The sequence below is a fragment of the Primulina eburnea genome, chromosome 18, assembly GCF_022965805.1.
Source record: "Primulina eburnea isolate SZY01 chromosome 18, ASM2296580v1, whole genome shotgun sequence".
NCBI lineage: Eukaryota > Viridiplantae > Streptophyta > Magnoliopsida > Lamiales > Gesneriaceae > Primulina > Primulina eburnea.
Genome location: NC_133118.1, coordinates 30,263,355 through 30,276,254, shown reverse-complemented (window position 1 = coordinate 30,276,254; position 12,900 = coordinate 30,263,355). Strand labels below are relative to the sequence as shown.

General features: G+C 33.6%; 2 protein-coding genes across 3 annotated transcripts; one reads left to right on the top strand and one right to left on the bottom strand.

Moving 5' to 3' along the window:
* Positions 1–697: 697 nt before the first annotated feature.
* Positions 698–2,933, top strand: LOC140820047 (uncharacterized). Of its 2 annotated transcripts, none has more exons than XM_073180359.1 (5): positions 698–838; positions 1,243–1,387; positions 1,483–1,551; positions 2,080–2,186; positions 2,317–2,933. In XM_073180359.1, exons 2-5 carry the CDS (start codon positions 1,252–1,254, stop codon positions 2,794–2,796), a joined length of 792 nt encoding a protein of 263 aa, XP_073036460.1. In that variant the 5' UTR covers positions 698–838; positions 1,243–1,251; the 3' UTR covers positions 2,797–2,933. The 2 variants fall into 2 exon arrangements, with proteins under 2 accessions (XP_073036460.1, XP_073036461.1); XM_073180360.1 differs by having other exon boundaries at positions 707–838; positions 1,212–1,387.
* A 418-nt stretch (positions 2,934–3,351) lies between these two features.
* LOC140819571 (ATP synthase subunit gamma, mitochondrial) lies at positions 3,352–11,307 on the bottom strand. The gene is made up of 9 exons (XM_073179709.1): positions 11,051–11,307; positions 7,529–7,572; positions 7,257–7,409; positions 6,270–6,383; positions 6,057–6,184; positions 5,207–5,329; positions 4,997–5,116; positions 4,681–4,802; positions 3,352–3,739 (listed from the first exon to the last, which is right to left on the bottom strand). The coding sequence occupies exons 1-9, from the start codon at positions 11,146–11,148 to the stop codon at positions 3,670–3,672; spliced, it is 972 nt and encodes a 323-aa protein (XP_073035810.1). The 5' UTR covers positions 11,149–11,307; the 3' UTR covers positions 3,352–3,669.
* Between the last annotated feature and the right edge of the window lie 1,593 nt (positions 11,308–12,900).

Sequence of the window (12,900 nt, the reverse complement as noted above, 5' to 3'; positions counted from 1 at the left end):
TTTTTAGTCAAATTATATTTTTTTTGTTCAAATAAATTCTTTAAATATATATATATATATTTTTAAAAAGAGAGCTTTAAATTCATTTTAATTGAAATTATCCAAAAGTGGGAATTTCATGAATTTTAGGGTAGGTCTCTTTTGTTAGATAGTCTCACGAATCTTTATCTGTGAGACGGGTCAACCCTACTGATGTTCACAATAAAAATTAATATTCCTAGCATACAAAATAATATTTTTCATTGATGACTCAAATAAGATATCTATCTCACAAAATACAACCCGTGAGATCGCCACACACAAACTTTTGCCATATTTTTATAGTGATTTTGACAAGTTGATTAATATAATTTTAAATTTTAAATCATATAATTTACTTGGATAGAAAAAATACAAAAAATCTTAAATAAAATTGTATATAAAAACTTAAAAATTTTATTTTTTTAAATAAAATGTATCTATTTCAATTAATTTTTAATGTTCAAAATATTGAATTTTTCTTTGGAAAATGGCACTATTCTTCTTTTTCAATTAAAGATATTACAAAATTGAAAAAAAAAAAAAAAACTCAAACACAAAAAATAAATAAAGGAAAAAAAAATTGCAATTTTATTGTGATTCACATTTTTTTTATGTATTAATTAAATTATATTAAACTTTGAGACATGGTCCATCGTTGGATCTCTTGAGCTCAAACCAACGGTGTGGATCCATTCTCACCGTTTCATCATATTTCCCCATTTTGTCTAACCCCATAAACCCTTTGACTCGGCCATTTCCTCTCTCTAGGGTTTTTCGTTCACTGCTAAACCAGTAGCGGCACGAAGAAGGAAAAAAGGTACAAATTTTTAATCTTTTTTCCTATATACTCGAAACCTTGCAGCAGCAGCAGCAGCAGCAGCAGTAGCAGTGATCTTGCGTGGATGAAATCTAGTTATTTTTCCGATTAATAATGTTCTTGGACCTTGGTTTTTGTCGAATTTCATTTTTCTTGATTTTTTTTGTGATTTGTATTTGATTTTTCTACTATCTTTGTGTTTTATACATGTTTTGATGGTTTTTTTTTAAAGATTGTTTTGATTTGTTTTGTATCTGGTGAAAATGTTGCATTTCTTGAATCGTCATGGCTGAACTGAGAACATCCTGTTTATGGTCTTCCTAAACACAATGTTCTTTGTTTTTTTTCCTGGAGATCTGTGTTTAGTTGTTAGATTCCTTGTCATCTAAGGAGTATAATTATAGGCTGGAGCAATGGCTTTCTTGAGAAAAGCTGGGAATATGTTGGGGAAAACTCTGAGTTCGCGTATCAATCAAGAAATCACATCTTCCAGACCTTCCATCTTTCAAGCTATTAGATGCATGGCAACTTCGAAGCTCTTTATCGGAGGTGCGATAACATTTTGGTTTGAGGTCCACCTCCGTCAGCTAGGCTAGATTCGGTTTTTCAAATTTGTATCACACTCTTGTGTTTTTATTCTGCAGGACTCTCGTACAGCACTGATGACATGAGTCTGACAGAGACTTTCAGCAAGTATGGAGAAGTTGCTGAAGGTTCTGTATTCCTAAATTTTATTATGCCTTCACTTTTTGTGAATTTAAATCGTTGCACTTCGAGTGTTTGATGAAGTGAACCAAGCTTGTATCCAAATTGTATCCTTGTAACTTTCTGGTTCTGCATACAGCTTTGTTGATTCTATTTTATGGATGAACAGATGGTAAATAGTCACTCAGCTAACAAGCATCATGATGAAGATTTAAATCTTATAACATGCTTCTTTAAAATATTAAAAAGAGATATCCTAGACCCCAATTGCGTAGGTGCTAGCCTAAATCATGGCCATGATTATGATCGTGTTCCACGCTCAAAATATGTGGAGAGGACTAGATTTTTGGATAAGATACTTGTTTCTTGGGCTGCATCCTTGACTTAATGTTTGACCAACTTGTATGGCATTTTATACCTTCTAAGTAATTATATCAGGGAATGAACTCGTTTATTTTTCATGCTTGTTTTTATAAACTCAATCATTTATACTTTGTTTGGAAGCGATGCACCGGTGATAACTGTATTTCTTGCAGCTAGAGTAATTGTGGATCGTGATACTGGTAAATCAAGAGGATTTGGCTTTGTTACTTACGCAACCGTTGATGATGCATCTGCTGCTATCCAAGCCCTGGACCAACAGGTGCTATCATTGTGCAATTCTGTTTCCTCATATTAATTCATTTTCCTCAAGTTGCTCTGGAGAATTTTTGTGTTTTTGTCAAATATGTTTCATTTACATATAATTGGCATCCATTTTGGCATCACTTTAGGAACTCCATGGTCGTAGGATAAGAGTGGATTATGCAAATGACAGGGCACGTGGGGGTGGTGGTGGTTATGGTGGTGGCTACAGTGGTGGGGGCTATGGTGGGGGCTATAATAACAATGATGGTTATGGGGGGAATTATGGTGGGGGGAATTATGGTGGTGGAAATTATGGACGTGGGAGTGGTGGTTATGGTGGCGGTGGGGATCTTAATTCAGGGATCGACAAGTACGATGGTGGGAATATGAGCTATGGGGGTGATGGTGGGAACTTAGGTGCTACTGGAGGCGCTGGGGTCAGCAGTGATACTGGTGGTAGCCATTTTGCGAGCTCTGGACAGGAAAGTTTTGGTGACACTTTGGGTACTGAACAAAACAATCAGTTTGGACACGGTGATGAAGGTTTCGGCCAAGATGAGCCATTGGAAGGAAACTACAGAGACGATGATGACACTCCTGCGAACTATGCTGATCGAAGGGGCTGAGGAAGGCTTGAGGTTATTTTCTTCGGTGGAGAAGTCTTGGAAGATGCAATGAAACTCCTTTTATGAACTAAATCAATTGTTGTCTTTCTAAATCATACTTTTATGTTCAAGTGTCTGATGTTATGATATTTTCGTCAGTTGTGTAATACCAGAAATTATCATCAAACCAGAAAATGTCTACTTTTTTTAAAGTTAAAAGTCACATAATTTTTTAACAAATGAAAAGAAATATAAAAAATGTGAAAGACGTGCCGTTATTTTTTTGTTTCTATTTCTTGGAAATATTTTTCATCCTCAAAGATTTACCAACTATGTTTCTAAATCTAAACCCACCCCCACCCCCACCCCCACCCCCACCCCGAAGGGAATAATCGAATTTTACCTCACGGCCATCATCGCTCCCACTTTGCAACCAAGCTAATCTTACCACAGTATTGTATACCAACGTATAATTTAATATTCCTAAAAAAACGTATAATTTAGTCAGACACTGTTATATATAAAAAAACACATCGAAGTTTGGAAATGTTCAAATCAAACTCCCACTTAGCAATCAAACAAATCCTCGTCCATAAACAAATCCTTGTTGAATATCTTTCTCATACTAGTAAAACACAGGCCACAAACACATTGTGCAGGCCAGAAACAGACATTTTGGTAGTATAGAGAAAGGGAAAACATGAAAAACAACCGCCGCCGACACAAGTTTGTTTCCCGTATTACAATGTCAACCACGGAGAATGTTATTATTATTAAAACCAAAAATAAGTTCCAAACGGCGGGTGTGTTGCTGAAGAGTATGAAAATAAAATAATATTCGAATTACTTTTATTTCGACAGTCATCTGATGAGGAGGCAGAAGACGTTGTGGGATTAACCCTCCAATGCTGATGCTCCAGAAATAATCTCAGTCAGCTCAGTAGTGATAGATGCTTGACGAGTCCTGAGAGTGAACATAACGACCGAGTTAAGAATGTAAGCAAATAACGATTTGAAGTTAATGTCTTGAAATTTGTTACAAAATAAATTGTATGTATAAGCTTTTTCAGCATCCAAGGTAAACCCGACTATGGTTCTCTTCGAACAGTATTTCAAAACTGGAACCATTTCCAATGACCTACAACTTGGTTGAGGTTAAGAAAAACAAGAAACCAAAACTGCAATTGAAACTATACAATCATCTCAAGTTTTGAGAATCCAAATTCATATGGATCACTTAATTCAGTGCAAACTACTTGATTTATATTAATTAATTACAAACCCCTCTATTTATTTATTTTCATAGTAGAAAATAAAATAATTATATTATCTTGTAATATAATTATTTATCAAATAGTAAGATGACCTTCCGAGTGGCGACGGTAATTATTTTTCCCTAAAAAAAAGAAATAAACTTCAGTTTGAATCATAATTGAACCGGAACCGAACATGTCTAAGGGTTCAATTCTAATTCCACCATCCATAGAGCCTCAAAAGTATGTCTTGAAACCATGGCTAGATCTAATGCTGAATCATCTTACATTCAGGGATCATTATCACTTTACAACTTTAATCTCAAAGTTTGAAATGACAGCTTTCTAGTCAGCTAATTACCCGGCCCATCTCTTGTATTAAACTTTACAATTTCCGTATCCTTGTATTTCCGGCAGTTCCCAAACATATTAAAACATTTAATCCTATACTATCTTCAGTCAATTTGACCCCAAACTTTTATCCCATATACTCATTTCTGATTCGGTCAAATTTGGTGAACTTGACAATATTTAGTAAGATTGTCCAAAAACACAACAATGACGTAGAAGTACATGGATATGCAGATCATAGAAAGAAAATGCATCTGCGTGCACAAAAAAATGGTCTACGTCGGTGAGAAATTGGAGAAACCTGTTATAAGTAAGAGTGAGACGATCAAGCATCTCTCCTGCATTTCGGCTAGAGCTATCCATAGCAGACATTCTAGCACCTTGCTCACTGCAAGCATTCTCTAATAGCGCATTGAACATGACCTGACGAAATCATTAACCATCTTTATAATGCAAATCATACGAATAATTGATCCTAAACATAGACACACCAGTCGAAGTTAACACTGGAGATATTTGAATTATTGATTAGAAAGGTAGACCTACACAAGAAACCTAAGCACACCAGTCGAAGTTAACACCGGAGATACGAACTATTGATGGAAAGGTAAACCTACACAAGAAAACTGGAATTCGGAAAGATTTTGAAGCACTTCTGACTTTGTTTCGCCACCTTCAATCTCATAAGAATCCAATTCCCCAAGTTTTCCCCCAGCTTCAGCTTCTCTCTCCACAACCTATAAGAACTTCGTATTACAATAACATTCATTGCTTATGACACACAGAGATGGCATCATGCCAATATATGAAGCTGATGCGATGCTGACCTCGGGAGATAATACAGTTGCAGTTGTTGGCAGAAAGGATACAACTGAATGGAACTTATTGAAAACAATTCTCAAAGCATCGTACTCAACATTCTTCAGGATATCGTCTGCAAGCATAGCAACCTGCAATCGATAGAACTTACAAAATCAGAAGACATAACAGTTCAGGAAGAAAACTGCTCCTTTTAATGCATTTACATTTTCTGTAACAATCACAGATCGACAAGGTTGTTCCTACTATCTAAAATTTCTGCTGGATTATGAAGAGATACTGAAAATCCAGATCTAAGAAAACTAGGTTAGCAAAATCAAAATCCATACAGACATCCAAAAATCAATAGAAATATGACTGAGCTAATCCAGATAACTGCCTAAAGAGCATTAAAATGTTTCAAACAACAAAAAAATTATCAGTATTGCATTGAATAAAACTAGCAACAATAACTACTTCATTATAATGGCCCGTAAACTATCAGAGATGGCACATCTGCCATAAGTAAAAATTCTCTCACACGTCTATAGAATGTGAAGGTGTACTTTTGAATTTAGGCAAAAAATACTCGAGATCTGTTTATATCATGTAATAATAGTTTGAACGACTGGTTTTAACCAAACATAAATCAAAGTGGATTTGGTGGAGTTCAGATAGCATTCATGACAAGATATTATTGACTACATCAATACAGAGTTTTTCTAAGCTAATGAAAGCAAGGAACAAGAGTAGCTGAATTCAAATAAGGAAAGTGAGCTAGAAAAACTCTACGAGGCTTATTTTTTGACTAATTTGAAAGCCTAAATTACAAAGAACAATCACTGAAACTGTACTCATAGAAAAGGCCAGAAATACTACCTGAGTATAGTTCAGTGGATTTTTCTGCAACTCAGTTATTGACAGCTCAATATCTTTCTTTGAATCACGCACAAGTTGGGCCTTAGCCTTTTCTCCCAAAATAACATATTTACTTTCCTTTTCAGGACCTGTGGTCCAAAATATCAAGATGCTAATGATCCATATGCCCACTAATGACAAGGGGGAAAGAAATATGAAAACATTCTTACGTGCCTGAATTTATCTTATAAAGGCCCCTGCTTATTTTGACAGAGGTAGAATTGATTCCACCACAAAGACCTTTGTCAGAAGATATTGTCACAATAACATTCTTCTTGACATCAACATCTGATGATTGAAACACATGGACAGTAAGTACTAAAAGAGTATTAGTCTTGGCAGAATAAAGAACATAATTGATAATACCACCCAACACAGTAGTCAAAGAAAAAGTTAATCATATAAACGAAAATGGACAATGCAATGTCCAACATTCTGTTGTGGAACAAGAACAAAACCATAATAGAGATACAGAAGGGATTAAGTATTATTTTGATTTGCTTCAATTTAGAGTCAGTAGGAAACCGTAATATTTTGGGAAAGTACCAGCATCCCCACCCAACGAAACAACCACCCCTCCATCCACTAAAAGTAATAACACAGAATGCGAGACACGGAGATTAATTCAATTTCATATTCCTGGGTCGCATTTCCATTTATATATTACAAACATTACAATAACAAATTTGACGATTAAAGGACTGAAAAATTGTGTGTACAATGCTGCCCGCAGTCAAAAGCTCCCTTTTTATTCAATATAAGAGATGTGCAATACCAAAAAGCCCTGAATTAATGGAAAGGTACGGTATAATTAACAAGGGAATGAAAAACTGTCTGCAATCAAAGTTCAGAAAAATAATTCACAAGCTGAACTTGCTTTCATGGCCAATGCAAAGAAATATTCATCTCATACACCTTCATATCTATATCACCACTAAACTCTACGTTTATCACAGATCCACTACAGAGTTCGAATTCAGATACAACTCCAAAGTTAAATAATCATGTCGCACCAGCAAAAAGACAATTCATGTTATGAATGGCATACTTCCAGCAGACAGTAAATGTTGCCATGAATAAAAAACATTTAAACAGAAAATCAACAGAAACAACAGACAAAACACTTGGTAAATTTGAGATATAAAATTATTTTGTATTTACTTGGAGTGTCACCAAGCAAAGCAGTGAATGGCTGCCATAGGCCACGTGACTTTTCAGCTCTCGTTTGAACAGCTCGGAGCTTTGAAGCTGCAACCATCTTCATTGCCTTGGTGATTTTTTGAATATTTTTAACACTCTTCATTCGGTTGCGAACTGCAATATTTACATAATCACAAAAACATTTCATCTAAAGTTTTCGAAGATTAACAAACAGAATGGTTCAAATTTGAGGTAAAAAGATGATAAAATAAGCATTAAATGCAAGAACATACCAATTTGAGTTGAAACTGAACGAACCCCCAAAACAGCCTGCTCCCTGTCAACATATACTGATTGATTTAGATGCAAAGAAATTTAAGTATAACTAAATTGTTTCAAAATCATACTTATGGTTTTTTGAGTTTTTTTTTTTGGATTGCTCATTTGCAAGGATACGGCCTAAAAGCATCGTTTTTCTAACTACCTTCTCAACTTATATTTTATTGCTCTTCAGCTTGATTATTACAACTATTTAAATATACAATTTGAGCGTAGCAAGAAAATATCATGCAAAAACTATAATCACAAAAACTACTTTAATAATTCCTAGTTTTATTTTTAAAAAATAAAATTAATTTATACACTAGGTTTGTAAGGAAAATTTACAGTTAATTAAAATTTCTAGAATGATATTAGTAATAACAAATAAAATTTACACCATTAAAGATATTTTAGGAATTACATGATTAATATATAAAGATCTGAAAGTAAGAGAGAGAAAGAATAATCCACCCAACTATCATTTTTATCTATCTGAGGCGGGATGGGGGTCATTTTGGTTTCATACATATGTAGCGCCATGCTAATTTTTATTTGCCTCTCCATAATTTTTGTATTAAACATTGTTGTGCCTGGACAGGGGTTGGCACGAGTCCACATCATTCATACAAAAAAGAAAAGAAAAGAAAGGACATGAGTCGTGGATTAGACCAACACCTCTCACTACAACATTATACAAAAACTTGGCACATTGAAGACCAATTCTGTCAAATTTAATAAAGATTTAATATTTAATAGAGGAACTTCGTAGCAAAAGTTGCTGAAATTTTCCTCCATGAATGCCAATTAGCCAATTCATTGGCTATGCACAGGTGTAACCGTGTAATACCAATGGTCATAAAAAAATACATACAAAAGCCATTGATCCAGTCTAAAAGGCTTGCACTTGAACACATATTTTTGCAGCACATGAAACAGAAAGGCAAGCGCAAAAAATTGAAAAGCAGAGAAAATTGTGTTTTATGTGCTGCAAAAATATGTGTTCAAGTGCAAGCTTTAATTGTGTTTCATGTGCTGCAAACATATGTGTCACTGTCACATGAAGTATAATTATTTCCATGAAACAGCAAGGCAAACTCAACTTGACTGTGAGCTCCAAGAATTTGAGACTCAAAACTCTATACATGAAACACCAAAGGGTGATCCACGTAGCATTAAAAATTGCTTAGAGGTTCTACGTAATTTGCCTGGTATGGTGGTTGTAGTGAGTAATTCTTCATAGTTACTAGAGTTTTGGGTAAAACGCAAAATAGACAAACAATATAGGATTGAATGACGCGAAACTGCAGCTTGGTTGGGCATCTACTTTCACTAAAGATGATTTGAATCGCTATTGACATGAGTCCTGTTTTACGCAAATTATTTGAATATTTCAACTTGATTTTCTTTATTGAGGAGTTACTTATTTCGTAAATCTTTACATTTTTTTCATGTAAGAATCTAAAACATTTATTGTTTATAGTTATATGTCCTATCTTTATCTTTATTTATATATTTTCACAGGATGTCTGAGAGTTCAGATTCAAATGTATCGGATGACTCTGATGCATCAAGTTATTTAGATCGTTCTGTTGATTATATTAGAAATACACATGTCTCTGACAAAAGAATGGTTTTTGTTATCATTGTGTGATGTTACTAATTATGTTTTGAAATATATAAGAAGAGTGTACGACATCGTGGCTATGAGGGTATCAATGGGTGACGTAGATATTGAATGGCAATGAGACACGATGTTTTGAAATGTTTGGAATGAGGAAACATGTGTTTTATAAATTATGATATGATCTACTAAAAAACATAGCTTACAGCCAACAAGAAGAGTTGATATCTATGAAAAGGTTGAGTTATTTTTGTAGATGATGGGTCAACCTGCTTCAGTTAGAAATGTTCAAGAGCGTTTTTAACACACATGAGAAACTGTTTCAAAACAATTTCACAGCGTTTTAGAGTCCATATGGAAGTTGCCGAGAGATATCATCAAACCAGTCAATCCTAAATTTACACATGCTCGTAGCCATATTAAGAATGATAAAAGATATCGGCCTCATTTCAAAGATTGTACAAGGGCTATTGATGGTACATGTATATGCATTCGTGTTCCTCCTAGCAAGCAAATAGATTTCATTGGAAGAAAAGGGTTTACTTCAACAAATGTTATGGTTGTATGCGACTTCGACATGTGCTTCACTTTTGTATGGACTGGTTGTGAAGGTTCTGCAAAATTTTTAAAGAGGCTATGCATAGCGAAAAATAACATTTTCCACTCCAACCTGAAGGTTTCGTACTAATATATCTTACGCTTTTAAATTGTTCAAATCAATATTTATACCTTAACTCCTATTTTTTGCAGGTAAGTATTATTTAGTTGATGTTGGTTATCCTACTTTCAAATTATTTAAAGAGCCGTATAAAGATACTAGATATCATTTGCCTCAATTTCAATTGACTCCAAAGTTCAGATCGAAGTATTTAATTATTATCATTCAAGTTTAAGGACGGTTGAAAGAACATTTGGACTGTGCAAGGCACAATAAAAGATATTAAAAAATATGCCGACATTTTCTTTGTACACTCAATTCAAAAATATAGTAGCGTGTTTTGCTTTGCGCAATTCATAAGAGGGTATGATGCGACTTGAGATATTCTTGAACAACTGAAAAATATTGATGATTTACAAGAAATCGAACAAGATGGTGAAAATGATTATATCTATAATAGAGGTACAAGATGACATGAGCCAACACAAGACAACAGTAGACAAATGAAAGAAGTGAGAGATAATATAAATAACTTATAGCCAATGGAATGTGAAATTAACAATTATTTTTATGTTTTTTAGATTTTCAATGTGAGGATATTGTAATGATTTATAAATTTAATGCTTTATTTAAATTATTTATATTTATAGATTACATCAATATGAGTATAATAGAAAAATATATATCAATTCATGAATTAAAAATCATTTCAATGATATGCATCCAAACACATTTTCTGACTGATAAAAGTGCTTTTATGCACAAAAAAACTACTAAAACCAAACAGGCTCTTTAGCTCATACATTCTTGACATGGTCTAAATTTTGGTAATCACCATCAAGAATAAGTTATCGATGGTCCTTATTTACTGGTTCAATTGACTGACAAGCAAAACTGGAATATCAAATCACAATGCTAAATAATTTTCTGCTTTTACACACAAGCTTTTCCCAAATGGCTAAAAAATTGCATAAACCTTCGAGAAAGCAGATCGAATAAAAGGGAAAGGGCCACTCTTCGAAAGAAATGTAACAATGAAACAAGAAATCAAAAATTTCCATTTATTTCGATTAGATGAATAGCAAGTTCCACGCGTAGACCACAGAATCCATTGAAATACAAATAAGCAAAACGCCACGAAGGAATTCATATACATAAATCACAAGATAAATCCCAACACTAAAAAACTACAATGCATTTAAATACATAACATACATGGTCTCGTATTCAGAAGGAGCAAGAGAAGAGCGGAGAGGAGAGATAAGAGGAACGGCGAAACGCCTCCCCTCGCGTCTAAGCGCAGCCATAGCCATTGCTACTTCGTTTCGATCCGATCCAGTAAATTCCCTCCTGATTATTCGATCAAAGAAGGTGAGCTTTTAGGGTTTTCTGTATCGCTCAGAAATGGTGGTGATTCAGATCGGTGGGCGATGGGACTGTCGAGTGGAGGAATTTTATTCAGACTCATACGACGTCGTTGGATCTGTGACAAAAACGGCGTCGTTTTGAGACGCCCGTGGGCCCCTAAAAGATGATATTTTGCATCGTGGTGCTTAGCTTTTGGTTAAAGTTCATTGTGGTCCCATATGTTTTTTTTTTAATAACAGATCAAAATCATATATTACAAATATTAAAATATTATTTAAAATATGGGTTAATAGATTTTAAAATTTTCAAAACCGTAACCAAACTAACCAATTTGTTCAATTTTTCTGAAAATTAGAACCTATTTGTCGAAGTATCCGAATCAAGTTTACGAATTAGATCGATTGATTAATTCAGTTTAGCCGAAATTTTCATAATCCTAATTGTGTCAAGTCTCTCCCCAAAAAAAGAGGCCAACTAGGACAAGTGACCTGAAGCGGAATAAGATATATTATTAAACTTGAGACATTTAGAGTAATTAACTTTTGATGTCATGATCTGTTTTAATAATTATATATATTAATAGAGTATTAAACTTTTAATGTAATTCAAATATAGCTAAGTTGATAGAGTCTTTAAATTCTAAGCAACAAATTATAAGTTGAGTTTCTACTTGGCTTTCTGTTTTCTATTTATGTTTTTAATTAATATATCAAAATTATAATGTAGTTCATCATTATTTTTTATAATTATATTTTGATCTTAATTTAAATATAATCCAAATTAATTATAAAAAACTATTGTACAAGACGTGCATCGATATACTAATAATAATAATAATCACGAGCCAATATCCATCCCAAAATATTGTCTCCCTAACCTTATAGCAATGTAAGTCAAGGATTAAAGTAATAAGTGAATGTGCCAGCAGAAGACACAATATCCAAATATAGGGGTGTCAATTTGGGTAGGTCAGGTGGGTTAAGTCAGGTTGAACAGTAATATTATTCAAAAATTGCTCAACCCGAACCCATCTCGAAAACTCTCAACCCGAACCTGAACCCGATCAACCCATCAAAACCCGATTTTGAATTTTTTAAAGAAAATTAAATAAAATTCAACAATAATAATAATAATAATATTTAAATTTTAACACATAAATAACAAAATCTCCATCATATATATGATTTAAATTTGAAAGTCTAATTGTAGAAAAATACAGTATATTTACTAAATCAAATAAACAATTATTTAAAAAATAAAAAATGTTCAAAATAAATATTAAATTATGAAAATATATGATATAAATATACAATAAATATTTTTTCAGACATACAATATATAAAAATATAAGTAATATTTTATTAATTATATTTTTTAAAAATAAAATAAAATTTTCGAACCCAACCCGATCATTTTTTCGGGTCAGCTATCAGGCCCAACCCGATCTGACCCGAACCCAAAAAACCCAAACCTGATTTTTTTCGAGTTGAACCGTGTCGGGTTGGTGGATCGTGTCTGATTTTGACAGACCTGTCCAAATGGCTAACATTAAGTTCCATCTTCTTGTGCTTTACTAGTCTAAACGTTTTTCAGGTAAACAAGTCAAGTCCTGCTCAGCTGCAAAATATACCGCAGTTATCAGCCTCTATTCAATTATAGTGTCCCTTCTCCTCAAACTGAATCCAACTTTCAGCACT

Excerpts from the sequence above, each read along its gene's own strand:
- LOC140819571 (XM_073179709.1), bottom strand. The coding sequence starts at position 11,148 with ATGGCTATGGCTGCGCTTAGACGCGAGGGGAGGCGTTTCGCCGTTCCT. Across the intron at positions 6,185-6,269 it reads CCTTTATAAGATAAATTCAG|GTCCTGAAAAGGAAAGTAAA; the intron begins GCACGTAAGAAT and ends TTTGGACCACAG. Across the intron at positions 5,330-6,056 it reads ATCCACTGAACTATACTCAG|GTTGCTATGCTTGCAGACGA; the intron begins GTAGTATTTCTG and ends TATCGATTGCAG.
- LOC140820047 (XM_073180359.1), top strand. The coding sequence starts at position 1,252 with ATGGCTTTCTTGAGAAAAGCTGGGAATATGTTGGGGAAAACTCTGAGT. Across the intron at positions 1,388-1,482 it reads TTCGAAGCTCTTTATCGGAG|GACTCTCGTACAGCACTGAT; the intron begins GTGCGATAACAT and ends TTTATTCTGCAG. Across the intron at positions 1,552-2,079 it reads GTATGGAGAAGTTGCTGAAG|CTAGAGTAATTGTGGATCGT; the intron begins GTTCTGTATTCC and ends TATTTCTTGCAG.